Here is a 24,540-nt window from a genome sequence, read left to right as displayed (position 1 = left end):
TAACCAACAATGGCTGCCAGAACCATGATCGCAAGGAACTGTGAGTTTCGTTGGGGTGGAGGAGGGCAACAACTCCAAAAGCTTCTAGGTCACAACTGAAAGCAGATAGCTCATATTCTAAACTTCAGAATTCCTGGAGGGTGCAGCCGCAAATGTGGCCACATGACCTCTGATACTCTACACCGCTGATGTGTCAAGAGTAGCACACAACATTTGATGGGGTTTAACAAACATGTTTGTAATCTCTTATACAAGGGCTTAGTGGCTCCACAATGAAATACAACAATCTTCACACACTTTCCTCTGAGGAACCTTTATTGGACCATTTTTAGTGGAATATTCATAACAAGCAATACAAAACCAAGTGTTTCAGTTCGCTTTGAAGGGCACGGTTTGGATTTGGGGTGGAAACATTCGAAATATGGGGTGGGAAGGTGCAATGGTGGTGGGATTGGTGTTTGAATATTAAATGTAATGAATTATTGTGAACAACTTTATAAAAATGCAATAGACAGCTGAGGAACTATACATAAATCTCAAAAACTTAGCAAACTGTATGCTTAAAATTATCAATAAACTTCAATAAAGCTGACTGTTCACTAAGAAGACTTGAAGGAAAGATAAATAAAAAAAATTTCAACAAGGGGCTGGAGCAATAGCACAGTGGGTAGAGCATTTGCCTTGCACACAGCAACCCGGGTTCAATTCCCAGCATCCCATATGGTCCCCCGAGCACTGCCAGGAGTAATTCCTAACTGCATGAGCCAGGAGTAATCCCTGTGCATCTGCGGGTGTGACCCAAAAAGAAAAAAAAATTAAAACAAGCGTGCATATATGTAGCCCAAGCCCATGTGCTGCTTGTGTCCACATGGCCGAGCACACGTGATGCCCGAGCCATGTGGGGTCAGATGTGTACAGAGGGTCTCCTCATCTTTGGAGAAGTATGCGTTCTTACTTGAATGTGTTACTCTCTCTCCCTTTGCTTTCCCTCCTTCCACTTCCTCAAAAACCCTTCAGATTAAATGTTTTTTTACTTCAAAAAAGAAGAAAAAATAATTTAAACAACAGTAGTGGCTGGAGAGAGAGGACAGGGTTAAGGTGTATGCACAGAGCTAACCCAGGTTCTGTCCCTGGTCCAGAGTACAGTCCCCCCTGACAACCACCAGGTGTGATCCCAAAACCAATCAATAAGCAACAGTCACAGCTATCATCTTTTGAGTCCTTGACAATTATCATGCAATTAATTATTTCATTGAATCCTCTCAAAAAAGTGTTCACTAAGTACTACAACAAAGAGTTACCAAATGCATATAAGGGTGAAACACTCTTCTAGGCGCCAGAATAGAAAAAAAAGACAAATATCTCCGTTCCTGTACGGTTTATATGCTACTCAAAGAGAGCAATGATCCTACAATGTATGTGAAATTATTATCTGCATTTTGCAGGAGAATGAACAGACTCAGAGGTTAAATATTCTGCCCACGAGCCAAAGGCAGTACTTGGAGGAGCTGGGCCTCAAACTTTCTCTAGTCCAAGTTTTCTCAACCTCAGTCAGCATCAAGTAATAATTTTGGTTGGATGTTTCTCAGCTACAGGAGGCCATGCCATCTATTGTAGGGTGCTTAGCAGTATTCCCAGTCCATACCCACACGTACCCCTACTCAGAGTAACTAGAAATGTCTCTAGATGGGCTAGAACGATAGCATAGCGAGCAGGGTGCTTGCCTTGCATGCAACCGACCCAGGTTAGATCCCTGGCACCCCATACAGTTCCCAAGACACCACTCAGGGGTGATCCCTGAGCTCAGAGCCAGGGTGAGCCCAGAACACAATGGGGTGTGCAACCCCCAAAGTCTCTAGGTATTATCAAAGGCACCATGGAGGCATAGTCACCCCTCAGTGACAACCTAGGCTCAATCTCTGCACACCGGGCCCTGCCCTGGTTCAGACGCTGAATTCAGCTGCATTCTGGACGTCAGGATACATTCAGATTCCACTCTGTCACCTCAACATCAAACCACTGCCAAGAGTAACCTCCTCAACCTTCAAGGACTACAGGCAATGTTTGTGGAAACCGTCCTCAGGATCAATATGCCGAATTCTGAGAAAGCCCTTGTATTTACAGAGTCATTACGCAGCTTTTCTTCATTTGTCCTCGCTACTAACACACAAGGAACTATATAGCTCATTCATGTCTCTAGCCCTAGAACTAGAAAACACTGATATGTTTTTAGAATTCAAATGCAATTCAAATTAATTGCACACAACAACAACATGCCTAGGCTTGTAACTCATGGTGAGTAAAATAAGTAAAATAAAATCTGGAACATCTGGCAATACACACACACCCACCCCGCCTCCCCAATTTTTTTTTCTTAAAACCTGGGATTTCTGCCTTCAACAGAAAAACCTAACCTGGGCCAGGGAGACGGACAGGAGGGAAGGCCCTTGCCTTGTGTGTACCGTGCCTGCCACACCCTGGTTTGAATCTCCAGCACCACATATGATTTCCTGAGCACTGCCAGGGGTAACTGCCTGGGGTCCTGAGCAGAGCCAGGAACAGCTCCAGAACACTGCAGGGTGTGGTCCAAACCTCTCCCTCCACACCCCCCTAAAAACAAAATAAGACTAGTCACCTGGGGGCTGGAGTAATAGCACAGTGGGTAGGGCATCTGCCTTGCACGCGGCCGACCCGGGTTCGATTCCTAGCATCCCATATGGTCCCCTGAGCATGGCCAGGGGTAATTCCTGAGTGCAGAGCCAGGAGTGACCCCTGAGCATCGCTGGGTGTGACCCAAAAAGCAAAAAAAAAAAAAAAAAAAAAGAGTAGTCACCTGAATCACCCAGGAAAGCATTAATTAACAAGAACACAACCAAACGGGACGTGCTCCTCATAGGATCTGAACATACCCTCTGACCAAGAGGCTCCCAAATTCACAGGGCCTACTGCCCCCGTTTCAAAAGAAGAAGCACTCTGTGTCCACACTGGGAAGCTAACAGACAACAGAGAGCGTCCCCTAACTGTGCCCAACGCTATGACAAGCTCCCATCATTCCAGCACCCACACCAGGCGAAGGCAGGCTGGGGAGCAGCGCCGCCCACTTTGGGAGACACTGCTCTAACCCAGAACCCAAACATTGCGAACAGACACACCGAAGACTTCAGCATGTTCCAAAACCACAAGGATATCAAATTTCCCATCTTAAAATTCCTTTCAGTCTAGCAGTTTATCAGAGGCCTGAAATGCTATCACATTATTCTGGACCACCAAAGTCTCCCTGTACTACATATCTTGTGCCACCAATTAATTTATTGGTTCACTAGAGTTTTACTGAGCACCCCCTCAATGCTGGGGCTAACGAATATGAACTAAAACAAGGAAAAATAAGTTTTGGTGGGGGGAAAAAAAGATACAAGGCAATAGCAGTACAGTGTGAAGTGCTTGCTAATCTCCAATGAACTTAGTGCTTCTTAAACTGCCTTATGGCTTGGTCTGTACTAGGAATGTTCTCAAGAGATAATTCAACTGTGGCACAGCAAAAAAAAAAAAAAAATTGTTTCTTTAATAAAGTAACTTAGTCACTAATATCTATCAAAAAGAATGACTTTAAAATGGGGGATAGCACAGCGGGTAGGGCGTTTGCCTTGCATGCAGCCGACCCGGGTTCGAGTCCCAGCATCCCATATGGTCCCCTGAGCACCGCCAGTAGTAATTCCTGAGTAAAAAGCCCGGAGTAACCCCTGTGCACCGCCGGGTGTGACCCAAAAAGCAAAAAAGTAAAATAAAATAAAATAAAATAAAAATAAAATGGGGGAAATTTCTGCCTAAAGACCCAGCGGCCCACAGCCACACCCGACACCCTCCAACACAGAAATGGCCCAGCTCCACCACCGAGCCTCATCAAGTTGCCAAGACACCAGTTTTATAGTTCCTGGACTGTGTGGTCGCATATGTGGCTACACAATATCTTCAACTTTTATAGTACTGACAGCCCCTATGATCACAGTAAATCTGACAGGAAAGTTGAATAGAAAACCACCAAGCTCAAAGAACAAAATCAGTAACACAGAGGGCTCAGCTAGCAGCAACCAGCCCAGCAAATTCTCCCTGAGTTTAGTAACACCATCGTGAGATGAAACAATGATCACAGGGGCAGGAGCGATAGTATAGCAGATATTGCATGCAGCCGACCCAAGTTCAATTCCCGGCATCTCATATGGTCCCCTGAGGAGTAACTTCTGAGTGCAGTCAGGAGTAACCCCTGAGCATAGCTGGGTATACCCAAAAAAGCAAAAAAAAAAAAAACAAAAAAAAACACCACTAATCACAAACTGACTTGTTGACCTAAGTTTTTGGTAACTCCATTTGCCTTTGTGTTGTAACAAATATACGAAGTAAAATGTTGGTGTCTGCTTAAGGGGGCAGACTTGTAGGGCAGATGGGAAATTGGGAACTTTGGTGGAGGAAAGGTCACACTGGTGGTGGAACACTGAAGCAGCTATATTATGAACAACTTAGTAAATCACGGTGTTACAACCTAAAATTTTGTCTTAAATGGGGAAAAGAGGCAAAGAGACTATACAGGGGCTAAGTGGCTTGCCTTGCACACAGTTGAGCTGATCCTGGTAGAATCCCTGGCACCACACAGAGTCCCCCAAGCATCTCCAGAGATCATTCCTGAGCACAGAGTCAGGAATATGCCAGTAGCACTGTTGTGCATGGCTCAAAAACTAACAAGACTTAATATCGCTACCTTAAAATCAAAATTGCAATACCCCATTTTCAAAGCAGAATAGGTTATATGATATTAAACAACTCTACTCTGCAGGCCAACTCATAGGAAAACTAAAAGCCATATTTAGCTATTTATTTTTCAGTGCTCACTGCAAAGTCATATTATTTGATGTGAAGGGGCTAGAGAGATAATAAAGGAGCTAAGGTCCTTCTGGTTCCTTAGACATGGTTGAATCCTTGGTACCACATATAGTCCTGCTGAGTATGGGGACCCGCCCCTGCCCTCCCCACCAACACCCAACACACACACACACACACACACAAAAAAAAAAAAAAAAAAAAGGGAGAGAGCTTTCTGGTCACCATATATAACTGTTAATGATAGCTATAAAAAAAATCTGGGGGCAGAAAGATAGTATAGCAGATAAGGCACTTGCCTTGCACTCAGCCAACCCAAACTTGATCTCTAGCACTATATAGTGTCCCCCAAGCACCACCAGGAGTCATTCCTGAGCACAGAGCCAGGAGTAAGCCCTAAGCCCAGATGGGCCTGCCTGCACACAAACAAACACACACACACACACACCCCAAAAGTCTGAGACCAGGGAGACAGTGCGACAGTGCAAAGGGCCAAGAAAAATTCTGCATGAGAAACCCGGGTTCAGTCTTGACAACCACACAGTTTCCAAGCACCAGCAGGTGTGAATCCCAAGTCCCAAACTGGGAGGAGGTTCCCAGACCCACCAACCACAAGCAAGGAGTTCTGACTACAACCATTAGATCCTTTCATTATAATCCACCTTGTAAGATTTTACCTGACCACTTTGTTTTTGATTTTTAGAACAATCCCTGCTTTAGAGGGTGTGGGGGAATTTTATTCTTGTCCATAATACTTCTTTATCTATGCTAGCTATCTGTTGAGGTCAAAGACCTGACCTGAGAAGTATCTGACCATAATCAGACATAAAGAATATGTGCTTTCATGACTGCTAGCTGAGAATATAAGCTTAAACTCATGACTATCCAGTGCTTACCAAAATCTGATTACAGAAGATAATATTCATGGAGTTAGTTAAGGATTCAATCATTCAATAATTCAATCAACTGTTTGGAGGTGCCAGGCACAATTTAAGCGCTGGGGATTAAGCAGAGTCCTTGGAACTTATCCATCCTTCTCTGAACCTAGCAAAATCATCAGCGAGCCACAGATCCAAACCACATTGCTTTAGCTCTTTGACTTATGTTCATTACCTGAATCTGGACTACGAAGCATTGTAAGAAGCGGTCTTTAGGGGCCGGAGTGATAGCACAGCAGGTAAAGGCATCTGCCTTGCATGCGGCCGACCCGGGTTCAATTCCAGCATCCCATATGGTCCCCTGAGCACTGCCAGGGGTAATTCCTGAGTGCAGAGCCAGGAGTAACCCCTGTGCATTGCCAGGTGTGACCCAAAAAGCAAAACAAAAATAAAAAAAGCAGTCTTTAAAACACTTTGTATTATAAGGTCTAGAAAACTAGTTAGTACAAAGGCTCAGGCCTTTATATTCCTTGATCACAGTCAACCACGGTTCAATCCCTGGCACCACAAGATCCTCTAAGCGTTACTAAGTGTCGCCCTGGAGGTGAGAGCACCTCTGGGTATGGTCCTGAGCTCCCAAGCACTGCCAAGATGGTACACCCTGGCACGACAGGACCAAAGCAGCACAGAGCACAGCCATAGGAGAGAACCTGGAGCCAGGTTGGCTGAGAATCGCCAGGAGGGGCCCTGGGGCTCCTGAGCATCAGTCAGAAAGTCTATAAAAAACAAAATTCACTACTATATTCACCACTAGGAAGCTTTTCCCCTAAAAAACTAGTGTCACCACTCTGAGGACTGTCTAACAGTCAAAAAACAGTTGTGCTTCTCTTCAACATGTGTTTGCTTTACTGCACATAAACTAAAAAATTGAATTTTATTATCTTCTTGTTCTGGGAAACACAGTCAAATACAGGACCTGAGCCCAGAGTGCATGAAACCGACACTAGCGCTATCTCTGACACCGTGACCAGAGCACAGGACTAGGAGTAAGCCCTCAGCTCAGCAGGGTGTGACCCCCACCCCCACCCCTCAAAAAAAAAAGTTTGTGGAAGTATACGCCCTTCTCTGCAACTTAATGAAAAACTCACTTGTTTGAAGATGACTGTTATTGTGCTATGGCCCAAGTGTTTAAATTAGGCCTTATGTACCAGTGAGAGAAACCTTTTTTCTTTTTTTTGATGGGGGCGGGAATTAAGCTGTGCTCAGGGCTTGCTCCTGGCTCTGTTTTCAGGGATCAATGTTGGCAGAGCTTTTGGGGACCATATGTGGTGCTGGAGATCAAACCCAGATCAGATGCATGCAAGGCAACAGCCTTACCTGCTGTACTATCTCTCTGGCCCCAAAACCTATTTTTTATTTTGAGGGGGGCACACCTAGCAGTATTCAGGGGCTATCTTGGCTCTGTGTTCATTTAGATCCCTACCCTGCATGGTGCTTACGGATCTAAGTGAAGTTTGCCCAATGCAAGGCAAATGCCTTAACCCCTGTACTACTTCTCCAGCCTCAGGTAAATATGTTTTAATTGCATATTTATTAGATACATTATAAGATACAAATGAAGCAATGAAGCATCAGGATCAAACTGTCTGGGTTGAAATCCTGGCCAACAACTGTCAGACTGGGTAAATATTTGGCTTCTCTATGCTTCAGTTCTCTCCTCAGCAAAACAGTGATAAAGATCCATACTTCCTTGGGTTGCATCAGGGGTTACAGAAGAAAACTCCGTATAAACCAACTGCACACAGTCCTGGTTCATGACAGTCATTCCTTGAACACTAGCTTTCCAGAGAGAAGGTGCAGGTGTTAAAATTAAGACTAAAGCGATGCCTCGCATTTGTCCATGAAGCATCTCTTTCCCCTTATCTTAGATCCCCCTCCCAGGTGCACGCTTTGCACACATACATGCACACACGCGTGCACACACACGCACACACGCACAAAGTGTACAGGAAGTACTTCGAAGGCCTCCGATGATCTTGCATATAGTTCCATTCATAAGAAAGGAGCTAAGTAAAATAAGTAATAATTTAAAAAAATTAAAAAAAAAAAAAGACCTGGCTACTGGCAGTATATAATGACGCGGGCTGGGAGCAAAGCAGCCAAGCAAGTGGAAAAACACGAAGCACACGGGGACAGCGCTCGGCCTTACCTGCTTTTCCGTTTTCGAGGTGGTTTCTCCACTGTGCCAGTCAGTCTATAGGGCAAACGGAAAACAAGACGGTCACTAAAAGTCACGGCCAGCGACGACCTCAGGGCCCTACGGTGCCGTCAAGAACGTGTCCCCTGCAGGGGGACGGGCTCGAGGCTTAGCTCCGGCTCCCCTTGCACCCCGAGGGGCAAAGCGGGGCTCCCGGTCCCCCGACTGTCTCTGCCCTGCCCAGACCCGGTTCTGCCTCCCGGCCCTGCTCCCCCAAACCGCCCACCTCCACCTCCTCATTGTCTGCCTCGTCACCCCCGCAAGCCCCTCGGGCCTCCCCGCTCCCCGTGCCCACCCCCTCCGGACCCCGCCCCTCCGGGCCCGCGCCCCCCGCATTCCATCGCCCCCCCCTGCTCCGCCGTCACACGCCCCCCGCGGCCTCGCCCGCCCAGCCCGAGCCCCGGGTCCACCCCCCCCACCCCGGCCCGACCCCCGCCGGGCTCCCCGGGGCTCGGCGCCCCCGACGCTGCCACGGCCCGGAGCAGCTGCCCCTGGGCCCGCGCGCGCGCCCGCGCCCCGACCTCCACCCGCGCCCCGGGCCACCTGGGGGCCAGGCGACTCCGCGGCTGCTGGGGCTGCCGGGCTCCTCTGACCATCCGGCTCCGGCTCCGCCGCGGGAGCTGCTCCGGCGGCCGCGGGGCGCGCTCGGGAAGCTGAGGCGGCGGAGGTAGGAGTAGGCGGAGAGGCGGGAGGAGGGCCTCGCGCCTCGGCCGGGCTTGCTGCGGAGCCCGCCCCCTCCGCGCCTCTGCTCGGCCCCCATTGGCTAGAGCCGCAGCGCGGCCGAAACTCGGGAGCTTGATTGGTCGCCCGGGCCGTCACATACTGCCACCCAGAGTTTGGTTGAGATGGCAGGTGGCGGCGGAGGTGCCTCAGGGAGTGCAAGTGGAAGCGGGGAGACCTACGCGCCACCGTGCGCCGGAGAGTCGAAACTGCACCTCCGGCGCCAGACACCTGCTGGCAGGTTCCCTAGCTGAGTGTCCTGCATCCCACACACCTGCTGGCGCCCCCCAACACTGCCTCTTGCCAACAGGAGAAGTCAGGCTCTGCAATTTTTCAGAGTTCTCGGGCAGGTGCGACCGTGAGGGAACTCTCCAAATTAAGCTTCATTTTGAAGCAGCGCATGTGCTCTGCAGTCCCTGTCTACATCGCTGGTGGAATGGTCTCTCGGCTCGCAGATACTCTTCATAGAGGACCCAGCCAGAAGTATTAATCAAAATGGTAATTCAGTCCTTTGCAGAAAAGATAAGAAGTCTAGGCGAAGGATTCTAAGAAAATATGAGATTTTTTAAATTAACATAAAAATCAAGAAAGCCAACAGGATTGATGCCATAACTAAAAGCAACGTGTTCCATTTTGAAAACTTAAAATAAATGAGCTTGAATGTGTGCTAACCGTCCGTGATCCGCATATTTCAACTTCTACACGTTAATTTTAATTTTTATTTTTGACTGACCCAAGCATGCAAACTACCAGCACGGAAGCACCGTATTAGCTGCCTTTCCTCTTTGACTTTTAATAAAATCATCCTTGAAAATAAGGTATAGCTCATGAGTATATGCATTTTTTCCTTTACTCTGGTATCACCTTCAACCTCTCTATTCTTGGATAGTTTTTGCTTGTCAGATCCCTGGCCATCTGTTTGGAGCTGGGAGGAGGTACTGAACTTTTTTAATTCCTCCTATTTTATAAGAACTTTGTACATCAAAAGTACGAAAGCCTGGGGTTGGAATGGGAGTGTAGTGGGTAAGGAGCTTCTTGCACAGAGCCGACCTGGATTCGATCCCCATCACCCCATATGGTCCCCTGAGCCCATTAGGAATGATCCCTGAGCACAGAATCAGGAGTAATCACTGATCACTGCCAGATCTGACCCCAAAACCAGAAATTAAAAAATATGGAAGCCTAACTGGGTCTCAACCACCGATTCACAAACAAGTGTCAGTCCAGAGGCTTAAAGGTAGAAAAGTTTCAACTGGTTTTATCATCTTGATTACATCAGCCAATCTGTGGATGGACCAGCAGGACAGGGGCCAGTCCACAGACATAAAAAGACTGAGAGCACTGACCTAGAATACTACATCAACAGTTAAGGACAAACCTCTGACCATGCTTTAGAAATAGCAAAACTGAGGATGCAGTTTTTCACAAGTGACATTTTTAAAGTGGATTTTAATATAAAATGTTTTTTTTACATCTTTGATGTTAAAAATGATCTTTGTGGGGACCGGAAAGATCGTACAGCAGGTAAGGCACTTGCCTTGCATGCAGCAGACCTAGGTTCAGTCCCCAGCACGATATGGTTCTCTGAGTTCCACTAGGAGTGATCCTACTGCACAGAGCAAGGAGTAAGTCCTGAGCACCACTGTGTGCCCACTTCCAAAAATCAAACCCTCCAAAAGGTGCGTCTATCATTTCATCCCACTTTTTAATTCACACTTCCTAAGTCCTCCCCAATTATTCCAGGCATATCAAACATTTTCTTCCCCAAAGTTGTGCTTGTACACACACTACATGCTTAGCAAGTATCTTCCAAATAAGTTCAACTTGGGCAGCTTTGAAACAGGTACTGGGAATTTTATCTGGACTTCTAATCCTGAGGTTAACCTTGTGTGATAACTCTTAAAATAACTTTTGGTGTGATATTTTGGTTTCATGGCCACATCTGGCCATGCTCATGAACTCGGGTCACTCGTGACAGTACTCAAGAAGCCATGGGAGGGGCTGGAGCGATAGCACGCGGCCGACCTGGGTTCGAATCCCAGCATCCCATATGGTCCCCTGAGCACTGCCAGTAGTAATTTCTGAGTGAAGAGCCAGGAATAACCCCTGTGCATCGCCGGGTGTGACCCAAAAAGAAAAAAAAAAAAGCAGCCATGGGTGCCAAAAAATCAAACTCGAGCCTTCCGCAGGCCAGACATGCTCCAGCCCATTGAACTGGCTCTCCAGCCTACAGTTTTAAGCTTCAGAAAATCAGACCTCCTCAGGGTTGCATAGCTATCACAAATCAATATTGCTTGGGGGCGTAAAATAGACTCTAGTATGCCCTACAGGAAGAGTACTTCTTCATATTCCTTTTGAATAGTTTCAGTTCTGTACAAGTTGCCTATTGTACATGTTTCTTCATCTGAAGAAAAAAAGAAGAAAGAGGTAATGAAATTATAAAGCCACAGTAAGGGATGAAGAAAATAAGGCATGTGCAATACTCAATACAGCATAGCTACTACTACCGTCACTACTTGGCAGAGGTGGGGATTTTATCTAGATCTGGTCCCAAAGTCTACATTCTCTCCAGCACTTCTGAGTACCTCCATGCTATCTTTTATATCTTATTTCTATTTGTACACAAAAGCACCTGCTTTTGTGTACAAATAGAAACAGTATGAACCCAGGGATTAAGTGAAATATAATTAGATAATATGAATCGTTGTTGACACTAAAAACTTAAATTTCATGGAATTTGAAATACTTGATGTGATCCAACTCAGCTTAAGCTTACACTTATGAGCATCCCCCAGCCCAAAAGAAAAGATAATGTATATGTATTAACTGACTTGACAAGGAAATAGAAAACTACTAAGAAAGGGATATGGTGTCACCCTAACCCAAGCATCTACTGTGTTTTGTCATCATGCTAAGAGACATTCCGAATCTTTATGGTGGTCACTACTACATTTCATCAGTGTGGCTATACACTGTAAAAACACGACTGAAAGTTCTGTAGTCTCATGGAGCATGGTTCTGGGTACAGGCTACACAGTACAACAATAAATATTGCCTTTAAAGAACCACAATATTTTGCTCAGAGTCAAAGGCAGAACAAGAAAAAGTTTCACTTCTCTTTACTAGTCAAGCAACCAACTGAAGGAATAAGCATTTTTCATTTAAATTGGTAATAGAAAAAGCTAGTAATTTCTTATTGAGACATACTATAGACTATGCATTGATCTGAGAAACTTCCTATAATCTTTTTATTAATTTACACTGATAGGATATAGCACCTATCATTCAAAGAATTGAAGGTGCTTTACAAACATTAGCATTTAAAAAACAATTACATTTAAAAGTCTGGATTCTTACTGTTAAATCTCTTCGATTCCAGATACACAATTTCCTGGGATCTGATGGAGAGCAATTCTCTATCTGACAATGCAAGCTCAGAAAATTCAGATTTGCTTTCACAATACATGTGTTTTCCCAAACCTGATGCTGAACTTACAAGTAAAACCACAAAAGTCTTAATGTTCTAAACAACATTTCACACCTTATTTCAAAAGCAAAATACAGGATTTAAGAGGTCAGAATCTTCCAACACTTGTAGACATCCAGACGGAATAGGAGCTGATGATTCAGGTTGCATATTAGATGTCCTCTTGATTCAGGCTTTTCAGGATCACACCCAAACAAACACATTTAGAATGGTGAGATTTTTCAGGAAAAAGCATTAACCTACAAAAAGCTAGCCAAGAGCAGATCAGGCAAATAAGGAGTAATTGGCAATTACAAGTAGACATTTCTCACTAGAGCCTAAGACATTTTATTAGAAACAAAATTTACCATAGGCAAATAAAAATAGTTATTATCCTCATTATACAACATAAGGGATTTTACATTCAGCCTAGATAGAGGGAGTAACAGAGGCTCCTGCCTACAGACCTATGACTTCGAGTCTCTCCCACCACACGATTCACTCTATAGTACATAGCCCTTTTTTTAGAGGGATCCAAATATTCCTTTTAGGTTTACAAAGTTCAGTACATTCACTCTCTCTTCCCTTTACAGGTCTAAATAGTAAAACTATTCTTTTCATGCAAAAAGCCATTATTCAGTTGAAGAGGAAAAATCCAGGCAAACACAGATGGCAGTTAAGGAATGGACAGAATATTATTGGCACATGCCCAACTAGAGACAAAACAAATGCACACACCATGACGTCAAAACAAAAATCACATTACAGGGATAACTAAATCAACTACATCCGTCTGAGCTAAGGAGTGTCGAATGGAAAAAAGAGAACGGGGCTATGGTTTTATTGGTACAACTCAAAGGCAACGGAGAGGAAGCGCTTAAATACATTATGGTAACAGAAAAAAGAAACTGCAGAGAGCTGTTGAAAGATCACACTAAATTGGCTGCTTCGAAATTTCCAGTGTTTCACCACAATTAGTAAATACATAGCTATATATCCGTATCATAAAAAAAAAATCCTTTCCTCCTGAATTACACTGGGCTCAGTGCAATGACACAGAACTACTGACCCAACAGTACAAGTGTGTGCAGCAAATGTCCGGTAGACTTCTTTCATAAAGTGATACAATTATAAAAGAATACAAGGAGTAACTGTATGGGTGGTGGGGGCACAGGGAACTAAGAGAGGATTGTGCTCACTTAATAAAAGAAAACCCTGATGAAAAATTATGTGCCAAGAAGCTTAGACTACAAAGGTTTTTATTGCATTTTTAGGTAACCTGGAAGTTCGTATCCTGAATGGGAAAATTGGTTTTCAAAACTACCTGAACAGATGCTAAAGTGCTTATTAATTGGCTGGCTTCACAAAAATTTCCTGGAATGACAAAAATTAATTATAGTAGTAAAGGGATACCAACTATTTCACAAAATGGCAAATTCCAATATCTTATGAACACAGTCATAAGAAGTACTGGAACACTTGTCCTTATTAAGTGGACAGATGCATATTAATAACTGATCATCACAACCCTTTGGATATTAAAATTACTTACACAAAGCTGAAACATGGTATCACAGACCTTTACAAAAAAGGACAATTTGTTTCTTTCTACTCTTTAAAAATATCTGCTTCAGATTACAGTTCACAAATACAAGAGTCCTGACTTTTCAACCTTTCCAGTTGCAGTTAAAAAATGAACACTTTCTAAAAGTTAAGGTCACATGTTACAGCAAGAGAAGAATGGTTCCTATGAAAAGACCACAGATTTTACTGAATGATAATCATGATAGATTGTAAACTGGATTGATCACATTCTACTAACTTGGTATCAAATGAACACATTAGCATTACAAGTATTAAATGTTTTTCTATTACTATAGAGGATATAAACCAAAACATTAATATGGCAGTTATGTTCTTTAGGCACAGTTTAGTGATTTTTTTTTTTAAATAAAAAGTACTGAATTTCAGTTGATGTTTTAAAGTGAATAACCAAAGGGCCAAGAACTCTGATTAGGGAAAAGAAAGAAAGAAAGAAAAGAAAGAAACTTTAAGCTAACAATGTAAGCTGTTTAAAATTTCTAACACTTTAACCTATCTGGGTTTTATTTAAGATTACTTTATTAAAAATACAAGGAATCTGAAAAAGATCAATACAATTATCTTAATGTACAAAGTCAGAGCTGTAGCAGTTTTTAACTAAAATTTAAAAACACAACAAGGAGGGCAGCCCTTTAGAGCAATTTATTTGATATCCATTTAAAATATCATCCAACAAAGGACAATGCAGCGCACAGCTGGGACAGGTTTACATAACTGGAGGCATTGGCAGTCCATCGTGCCTACTGAGTAACAACTTTGCTGCTGAAATTTCTTAAAACTTACCCAACTAAAATGAAAGGCTGAATGATACAAAAGGAGCAGTATTTCGGTGTAGTTTGTTTTGTCGACTGACTTTTTAAAAAAAGGAAACACATCCTGTTTCCCCCCAGATCAGTTAATAAGCAAGAGCCACATGCAGCAGTGTGAGTATTAAGACATTTCTCAAGTCTTCTCAAATGAGTCCAAGATGGGGATGGGATGAGGGAGAATATTGATAGAAAAACATTGCTATAGACACCATAACAAACAATAAATTTAGATAATTTTAAATTAAAAAAAAAAAAGGCAAGAGGCAGCATTTCAGCAGCAAAGTGCTCAATAAAAAGTATATTGTAGAGGGTAATACACGAAAGTTTGGGTAAGAGGGCAGAGAAATGGGTCAGCAGGATGGGCGAAGGCCTCAAAGGAAATACGGCGTCGTCGTTCTGGGAGGAATAACACGTTCTGAATCTGGAACTGCCCGGAATAACTTTGGTTCTCTTGTATTTACATCTTTGAAGACCATGATTGAAGCAATATTTCCACAACGATAGCAGTAATTAGGAGCTGACCAGACTGTCACCAGCTTTTCATCAAACATGAATTTATAGCCTTCGTGAACTAGTTGGTGTGCTCTGCAGATGAGTTTTAAGTTGTTGATATGAACAAACTGAAATTTAGAAAAAGTTTATTAAGTATTCAGCAGAGAAATAAAAAGAACCTACACAAGAAAATACAGCATAAATCCTGTTAGTACTAACATTCTCATGAATGTAATTCAAAAAGCTATCAACATATAGTCAATTTGACCTGAGTCTATTACAGAGTTGTAGAAATTGCAGTTACATTATTCAAAGCTCCTGCATGAAAAGCATTCTCTAAGTGCTACCAGATAGAAAAGAAAGTTTTCTTTTACTTTCTACTTAAAATTTTTCTTTTTAATTTTGGGGACATACTCAGCATACTCCAGCCTGTTGAGTTAATCTACCTGGCCCAAAGTTTGTTCATTTGTTTTCAGTTTTGGGGTTTTGTTTGTTTTAACCACCAAGAATGTATTGCTGTTAAGGGGCCAGAGAAATAGTACAAAGTGCATGGCACTTGACTTGCATGTGGCCAATCAGGTTCAATTCCCAGCATCCGAGATGGCCCTCCAAGCCACCAGGAGTGATCCTGAGTGCACAGTCAGAAGTACCCCTGAGCACAGCCTGGTGTGGCCGGGAGAGACAGGAGAGAGATGAGAGAGAGGAGAGAGAATATGGAAAGAATGAGAGAGAGAGGGGAAGGAGAGCGAGCGAGTGAGAGCAAGAGAGAGAAGGAGATTGAGAATTGCTATAAATACATATCATTTACTGAGAGCTTAGTTCGGTTCCTGACAAACCCTGATATTTATTCTTCTTCTTTTGTAATCTAAGCTAACAGAGGGATAGATAACTTGCCAAAGTTACAGTTTAGCAACTGATTAGAACCTGGTTCTCTGGTTCTATTACACCGGATTTCTTTCCAATATAAGCTCATCTCTTGTTTTCTGGGTTTTTTTTTTTTTTTGGGGGGGGAGGGAAGGTTATGGATTGTGGGGAGTACACTCCTAACAGTGCAACAGTGCTTGGGAGCCACAAGGGCAACCCCCAGCAGTGCTTGGGTTAGGGGCCTGTGCAGTGCTGCGGAAAACCCAGGGGCTCACACCTGCAAGGCATTTGCTCTACAACTTGAGCAACAGCCCTCTACATTGTGTGTGTATCTTGATTTAACTGGGGTGGGCGCTCCCAGGCATTTTCAGTGATTCTCATACCAGCTGTTCAGACCTAGTGGTTCAGTACTTAAGCCCAACAATACAGTGCTATATAGACCCAACAGTACTGTAGGCCATCAAGACCACCCTGGCAATACTTGGGGGCTGGCAGGGTGGGGACAGTATCAGAGAACAAACTCAGTGTCCAGTACAGACAAGCAGTCCTTAAAGCTATCCACCTAGCCCTCCTGTTACTTATTTTCGTGGTTTTGGAGCCACACCCATGGTGTTTGGAGTCTCTTCCTGACTCAGAGCTCAAGGGCTGCTTCTATGCATCTCAGGGGACCATGCAGTGCTGGAGACAAAACCTGGGACTCCAACATGCAAAGCATGGCCTCCAGCCCCCTCACTCATCCTGCCAGACCTCCAGTGCCTTCTTAATTGAAAACAGTTGGAACTTCAAAAAAGCTGCCCATCCACACACACACACACACACACACACACACACACACACACACACACACACACACACGTTAAATCATCACACTGTACATCTAAAACTAATAAATTGTAAGTTTTTTTTCCTCTTATGGTGGAATAGGGGTCTCTCACCCAGCAGTTCTCAGGACTTACTTCTGGCTCTACGCTCAGGGTCACTCCCGGAAGAGGCTTGGGGGACCATATATAGTGCTAGGGATCAAACCTGGGCCGCCACATGCAAGGGAAGTGCCCTTATCTGTCCATCTTTAAATCTCTTTATTTGCTATCTCATTAATCACTAGATATATTTTAAATTTTGATCTTTTTTGGCTTTGTATTTTTGGCCACATCGGCTCTCTGCTCAGGGATCATTCCTGGTGGTCAGGAGCCCATAAGAGTGCTGGAAAATGAGCTATCGTCAGCGTACTAGACTAGCACCTTAGCCCCTCTACTATATCTTGGACCCCTACATGGATCATATGAAAGTAAAGGATTATTTACTTCATACACATTAGTAAGTGGATGCTGGAGGAGGTAAAAAGTGATCACAACACTTTGCCATTAAAGAAAAATATAAATGATAATTAGGTGAAAACATTATCCACAGTCATTGGGGCTAGAGAGATAGCACAGCAGGTAGGGCGTTTGCCTTGCACGAGGCCGACCCGGGTTCAAATCCCAGCATCCCATATGGTCCCATGAGCATGGCCAGGGGTAATTCCTGAGTGCAGAGCCAGGAGTAACCCCTGTGCATCGCCAGGTGTGACCCAAAAAGAAAAGAAAAAAAAAAAGAAAACATTATCCACAGTCATCATAATTGAAATAAGCTATCTAAAAGCTGGTTATCTATGGTGACCCACAGATCTTTCTATAATCCACTAGCAAAAAACAAAACTTTTTTCTGGAAATATGACTTTACCTCATTTGTGACCTTTGCACCAAACAGCCAACCTGCTCCTCGGGGACTGATGGCCCAAGTATCCACATCTTCAGGATCTGACCATACCAGATCGCAAAATGCTCCTTTATGGGGGATTTCCTGGTTCCTTTCAATGGTTCGAATTTGATCCAGTGTTTTGATATCAGGAGATAAACCACCATGAACACATAAAATCTGCTCATCTATTAACTGTCAAAAAAGGGGAAGAGAGTTGAACATAAAATAAACTCAGTCATATCTAAATTCATCAATAAATGCTATTATCAATACAACTAAGATGGCAATTATGCAAAATATGCAGTATTGTTGGTAGGAAAATACTTTGCAAATATCTATATAACTTACAGCTGCTACTGTGAGCATGTCAAAGACTTTGGTACAATATCTCCAAGCATTAGCATTTCCGTATTTGGTTTGGCACTCATCTATGAAAGAAATGGAAGAGTTCACATTAATATTAGATACTGGCATACAATTATAAATAAATTATTAGTACAATACTAAAACCGACAGAGTCCTATATCTGTCTAAACAACACGGGGGCCGGGGAGAGAGAGCAGGGATTCAGGCACTTGGCCTGACCTGTATTTGATCCCCAGTATCACAGGGCCTCCATAATATTGTTGGGTGTAGCCCTGGAGACCCCCAAATACCAGGAGTATGGCCCTCTAAGTCCCCAAGCACTGTTGGAGGGATTCTTGTCACCCCTGGCAAAGTAGGGACTAAGCAGCACCAAATCTTCAAGTCCCAGTACTGAATAGATGTCCAGGGAGGCAGAGTATTGTTGGGCCCTTGGGCCACCTGAGCACTGCTTGGTAGCTCCCCAAGACAGACAATGCATCTGATACTCGTCACCAAAACCTCAGAAATTCAGCTCAATCTAGGGCAGCAATTTATGCCATGCAATTAGTATTCAATTCTAGAAGATCCTCCGCATAGAGCCAAGGCCACTATTTCAGTACACATAAACACACACAAAGTGTATCTGAATATATGTGTCAATCCTAAGAGGTGGTTCTGCTTTCATTCCAGAAATGATGCTAACAAGCACCTAATATCGGTTAAATGTTATGATCAAGAAAAGCTAAATAATGTGGGATATGAAAATCACAGTATGAGAATAATACTGTGATTATTGTGACCCAAAGACAAACAGAAGGACTGGCCCAGGGTAGGAAGCTTGCCAGAAGAGGATGGGAGGCGATGGAGGGAGTGCATTTAGGTCAGAGAAGGGACCGCTATAACAAGGATAGTTGGAAATGGTCACTCTGGACAAGAACTGGGTGCGGAAAGGAGGTAAAGTGATATACGTGATATGCTTTCAGTAACAGTATTGCAAACCAGAGTACCCGGAAAGGGGAAGAGACAGAGACAGAGACAGAAAGAAGTGTCTGCCATAGAAGAACCTGATGAAGAGGGAAGATGGACTAGCGACACTGGTGACGAGAATGGACACTAGTGAAAGGATGGGTTACTTTGTAACTGTATCTCCCGGTCATTCGATTTAAAAAAATAAAAGAAGGGGCTGGAGCAATAAATAGCACAGAGGGTAGGGCATTTGCCTTGCAAGCGGCCAACCCAGGTTCGATTCCCAGCATCCCATAAGGTCCCCTGAGCACCACCAGGAGTAATTCCTGAGTGCAGAGCCAGGAGTAACCCCTGTGAAGAAAGAAAGAAAGAAAAGAAAGAAAGAAAGAAAGAAAGAAAGAAAGAAAGAAAGAAAGAAAGAAAGAAAGAAAGAAAGAAAGAAAGAAAGAAAGAAAGAAAGAAAGAAAGAAAAGAAAAGAAAGAAAGAAAGAAAGAAAGAAAGAAAGAAAGAAAGAAAGAAAGAAAGAAAGAAAGAAAGAAAGAAAGAAAGAAAGAAAGAAAGAAAGGAAAAGCTAAATAAGACTGGATAAATAGAATAGATAAGGTGCTTTCTGTGCAAGCATCTGACCCCTGGCTCAATACCCAGCACTGCATATGGCCCGCTGACCCCAGAACCAGGAAGAAGCCCTGCACACCACCAGGCTGCACCTGCCAACAATAAAGGGGTAAATACTAATTTCACACCAACCAAAGAAAATACTTTTTTCTATTATGTTACTAACACTGAGTAATTCTGTTAAAGGTTTATTTATTTAATATAATTTACTTTATTCTAGCAATATAATCAAACTAGAAGATCCTTAATTATAATATTATGGGTAATTTATTCATACTTCAACATTTCTCAGGTCTATGTTGTCTCTTCTGAGATTTTCTATAGATTATGCAACTAAATATTTGAGATTCAGTATCGTATCTGACTGGTGGTACTCACTGAGGACTATCAAAGGAGGTTTTTACATACTCCTAGCTTAACATTCTCTGGTGCACACAGTTACGTTACACTTCTCTCTTTCCAAAGAATACCAAGGAGTTCTGATCTTTAACTTCTTCCTTAAATATTTGAAAACAACTGGCACATCACTTTTTTTTTTTTTTTTTGCTTTTCAGGTCACACCCAGCAATGCTTGGGGTTACTCCTGCCCCTACACTCAGGAATTACTACTGGTGGTGCTTGGGGGGGGGGGGGGGCCCACATGAGATGCCAGGGATTGAACCCAGGTCGGCTACCTGCTGTACTATCACTCCAGCCCCTGGAACATCACTATTGCCCATGGAAATGATAGAAGACCATAAAATATGATAGAATATGGTCAATTCCCAAGATTTTCTAAATTATGTACGTGAAGCAGGATCCTTATATAAACTTACCATGGGAGATCTCACAACTGAGCTCAGTTCACAGTCAATAATTTTGTATCTTTCACATCTTTACATATTACACAGCGCAGCTGGTTCATAAAATTGCTCATACAGGTTTATCAGTGTGCAATGAAAGGCCAAATTAGTTTATTTTCAAGGAATTTTTATATTAGTTTGTCATCATTGTGATTAAAATACATTGGTGATTAAAATTATCACATTCCCAAGGATTTGAATTTTCTTTTATTAAATAAAATCATAAAACCCACTCTGAGACAATAGCTTCCCCTAGTATTGAAAAAGATAATTCAATACTAGATGTTGGGCTATTGTTATTTTTGTCAGAGCATCTTAATCAGAGTGTCCTCCTAGGAGCTGGATAGTATAGCAGTCTTGCATGCAACTAATCCAGGTCAATCTCTGGCAACTCATATGATCCCCTGAGCCCTCCCAGGATTAATTCCTGAACTCAAAGCCAGGAGTAAGCCCTGAGCACTGCTAGGTGTAGCTTCCAAATAAAACAAAACAAATACAAAAACAAAACACAAATAATATAATGTCCTCCTGGGCCAGAGAGAGAGGTCAATGAGCTGAGTTTGTATGCAGAAGGCCTGGGTTCAATCCCCAACTCCTCAGGGTACCCTGAGCACCCCCCGAATATAGAAGGAACCCCTATGTAATGGACTATGATGGAAAAACAATTTCCTCATTTCTTTCCCCATTTTATCTTTATTTGCTCTACATTAGTTAATGTTGGTCAAATTCTGGGCTATAACTATATGTGCAGCATGAACCTAAACCTGAAACACTGAAGCTGGCTGCTCACTGAGCTAAGAGTATAAATTATTTGGAATATCTGCTTTTTATTTAAAAAGCAAAGCCTTTTTTGAGTTGTTTTGGGCCATATCAGCTATGAGAAGGGTCTAATTCTGGCTCTGTGCTTAGAGATCACTCCTGTCAGAGCTCGGTGGTCCGTATGTGCTGCCAGGGCTGGCCACATGCAAGGCAAGCACGCAAATGTTTGCCTCAAAGAAAAAAATCAAAAGATAATTGGTATTTAAGCACAAAGATATATCAACTATGCCTACAATTATAATTTATAAACAGCACCTTACTTTTGGGGGGGGGGTTGTTGGGCCACACCCAGTGGTGCTCAGAGCTTACTCCTGGTCCTGTGCTCAGGGAATCATGGCTGGTGGAGGCCTAAATGGGGTTCTGGGGATCAAACACAGGCTGTGCGCAAGGCAAGTGCCCTGACAGCTGTACGATCTCTCTGGCCCCAAACTCCTCAGACTTAAGTTGAAAAATCTGGCTACATCAATCATGATACATCCATAAAGTAAGTACAAATTCAACTACAGAAATGTCAAAGGGCTAGTTAGGTGACTCAATAAGTTTGGGGCATGTTTTGCAAACAGAAGACCCTACTTCAATTCCTGGCATCACATGGTCACCCCAAGCACTTAAGCAACCCCCAACTACCACAGGGTATAGCCCAAACCAAGTGATTAAGTAAAATAAGGCATGGGGCAGAAGAGACAGTACAATAAGTAGGGTGCTTGCCACTGAGCTTGGCATTCAGAGGACCATCCGGAGCAACCCCAAAACACCAGGTCAGGAGTAGCCCCTGAATACTGCTGGGTGGGCCCAAAAACAAAAACAAAAACAAAATTCAAAGGGAAAATGCTGGTCACAAAATTAAGTGAAGAGACATAACCCCATTTTAGGATGGGCTACGCATGTTCACACATATTCATTTGGGGGGACTTTCCCCAAACAGTGCTCTGAGGACTTAGAGACTCTTCCCTGTGATTCTTGTTCAGTCATTCTGGCAGTTCAGTGGAGGGCCCAAGGGTGTGGTGCTGCTATTGCCCTGGTGGTGCCAGGGCTTACCCTGACTACTCTACCCCTACAGTGCTCAGGGGTATCCAGGATCATACCCAGCAACCAAAGGCTCAGGGGCCTCCAGGGCTGCACACAGCATGGCTGAGGGGACGATCTGGTGCCAGGGATTGAACCTGCATCATGCAAGTCATGTGCTTAATCCCTACATTACTATCTCTCTGGCCCCAAGATGATATGCATATAAACACACATACACACTCCATAGACATGGTGCAAGGGCAAAGGTGCTTTTATAGAAATAGCTGAGGCCACAACCCAGGAAGGAGGTAGGGGAGGGGAGAGGGAGAAGAAATGGGGAGGGGAGGATATAGAGAGGGGAAGAAAAGGGAAGGGGGGGCAGAAAGGGGGTGGGGAGGGAGGAAGGGAGGGAAAGTGGGAGGGAGGGAAGAAGGAGGGAGGAAGGAAGGGAGGGAGGGGAGGAGGGGAGGAAAGAAGGAAGGAAGATCAAGTTCTCAAATTTGAGTCTGCAGAACATTCAACTTCAGCACATTTTGGATCTTATCCTCAGAAGATCACTCTAGTGGGCCAAAGAGAGAAGAGCTGGTAGGGTGTGTGCCTTGCACTTGACCGACCAACGTTCAATACCGGCACCCTATTTGGTTCCAAGCCCTGCCAGGAGTGATCCCTGAGCACACAGTCAGGAGTAAGCCCTGAGCACTGCCAGGTACGGCCCAATACCACATCCCCCACAGCAACAGTCTATAGTGGGTTCAGTAATTTACAATGGGGGGAGGGGCCTAGGGCTGCTCGGGGATACACTTGGTCAGGGAGTGCAGGCCTGACAGTTCGATGCTTAGGCCCAGCAGCGTGGAGGCTATCAGGCTACTTCCAGCAGAGCCGGGGTACAAAGGCAAGCTACAGTTTAGCAAATACCCAGGTGTCCCAGTGAGATCAACTGAGTACCACACCTCGAAGCACTGATCCAGAAAGATGTGTAACAGAAAACTGAGATGACTTTCTTCTATGGTAAGTTCTTCAATTGATTGGAAAAACCAAAATGAGGAATTAGCAGTTGGAAGTGTAGCTCAGCAACCGAGCAAAGATTTTGCTTCTTTGGACCCAGGGTTGAATCCCCAGCAAACAAAAACAAAATAAGAAAATAAAAAGAGATTTTCTGTGTTTTCTAACTTTACTACAAAGCAAATATATGACTGTTTTTTTTCCCCACTGAGGAAAGTAAAACAATATTCAGATTCAGAGAAACAGGTCTTACCATAAAATCCATACACCTGTGTTATCTGTCTACTCTCATGATTTCCTCGAAGAAGTGTAATACGATCAGGCCATTTAGCCTTTAGAGCAAGAAGGTAAGTGAAGGTCTCCAAACTATAGTAACCTCTGTCTACAAAATCACCCTGTAAGGTAAAAGTTTACAATTACATCAATACAACAGCATTTAGAATTTTTAAAAATATATCAAGTGCCAAAATCAACAACAAAACCCAAAAATAACCAAAATGAAGAGTTACACATTATTTAGAAATTAATATTTAACAAAAAAACTCAAGTGGACATGAATAAACTGGTCTGTTAAATGTTTTGTGAGTCCATGAGGAAAGAAAAATGAGTTGAGGGGCCAAAGAGATAGAACAGGGATTAAGTGCTTGCCTTGCATATAGCTAACACTGGCTCAGTCTCCCCAGAACGGTATATGGTTGTACGAGCACCAGCAGGAGTGACCCCTGAGCAAAGAGCCAAGAGTAAGCCCTGAGCCCCACTGGGTATGGTCCCAAAACCAAAATTACAATAATAGCACATTAAAGATTTAAGTCTTAGACCAGTGGGTTTTTGCTAGTTTTCTGTCCATTAACTATAATTAAAAAGGGCTACAATTAAAAAAATCTTGTGCTATGTAGAGAAAAATTTACTGAAGCAATTATATTCAACTATTTGCTAAAGCTACTTAGAGAAAATGAAAAAATATAGAAAAGCATAAAACCACCTTTCACATGTTCAAACAGTGATTGTGAGACAGATAAAGACAATATGGTAATTCACGTGTGCTAAGTCAGATCCTTTCCATTTTAAACAAGTGTTTACATACCATAAATATGTAGTTTGTGTCAGGAACCTGACCTCCAGTTCTGAATAGTTCACAAAGGTCATAAAACTAAAAAAGAAAGGCAATATACGCTCATTACAATTGCTGTCAAGAGAAAAAGAGCAAAATTGAGAGCAAAATGTGTAAAGCAGCGGTGAAGA

At 43.3% G+C, this 24,540-nt stretch overlaps 2 protein-coding genes across 3 annotated transcripts in view; both read right to left on the bottom strand.

Annotated features, from left to right (window-relative positions):
• Positions 1 to 8,704, bottom strand: part of SCAI (suppressor of cancer cell invasion) — a 148,060-nt gene extending 139,356 nt beyond the window's left edge. The window contains exons 1-2 of one of the 2 annotated variants that reach the window (XM_055130261.1): positions 8,551 to 8,704; positions 7,960 to 8,004 (exon numbers count right to left, since the gene is read on the bottom strand). In XM_055130261.1, the coding sequence (XP_054986236.1) occupies positions 7,960 to 8,004; positions 8,551 to 8,603 (98 nt within the window). In that variant the 5' untranslated portion in view covers positions 8,604 to 8,704. The remainder of the gene's footprint in view (positions 1 to 7,959; positions 8,005 to 8,550) is intronic. The other variant, XM_055130266.1, reaches the window with a different exon arrangement.
• A 3,247-nt stretch (positions 8,705 to 11,951) lies between these two features.
• Positions 11,952 to 24,540, bottom strand: part of PPP6C (protein phosphatase 6 catalytic subunit) — a 37,810-nt gene continuing 25,221 nt past the window's right edge. Inside the window, exons 3-7 of the mRNA XM_055136816.1 lie at positions 24,383 to 24,448; positions 23,552 to 23,693; positions 18,049 to 18,128; positions 17,683 to 17,892; positions 11,952 to 15,224 (exon numbers count right to left, since the gene is read on the bottom strand). Of these exons, the coding sequence (XP_054992791.1) occupies positions 14,976 to 15,224; positions 17,683 to 17,892; positions 18,049 to 18,128; positions 23,552 to 23,693; positions 24,383 to 24,448 (747 nt within the window). The 3' untranslated portion in view covers positions 11,952 to 14,975. The remainder of the gene's footprint in view (positions 15,225 to 17,682; positions 17,893 to 18,048; positions 18,129 to 23,551; positions 23,694 to 24,382; positions 24,449 to 24,540) is intronic.

The sequence above is a fragment of the Sorex araneus genome, chromosome 1, assembly GCF_027595985.1.
Source record: "Sorex araneus isolate mSorAra2 chromosome 1, mSorAra2.pri, whole genome shotgun sequence".
In the NCBI taxonomy this organism is placed as follows: Eukaryota; Metazoa; Chordata; class Mammalia; order Eulipotyphla; family Soricidae; genus Sorex; species Sorex araneus.
The sequence above is the reverse complement of the archived record's forward strand: the minus strand, read 5'-3'. Positions and strand labels throughout refer to the sequence as shown.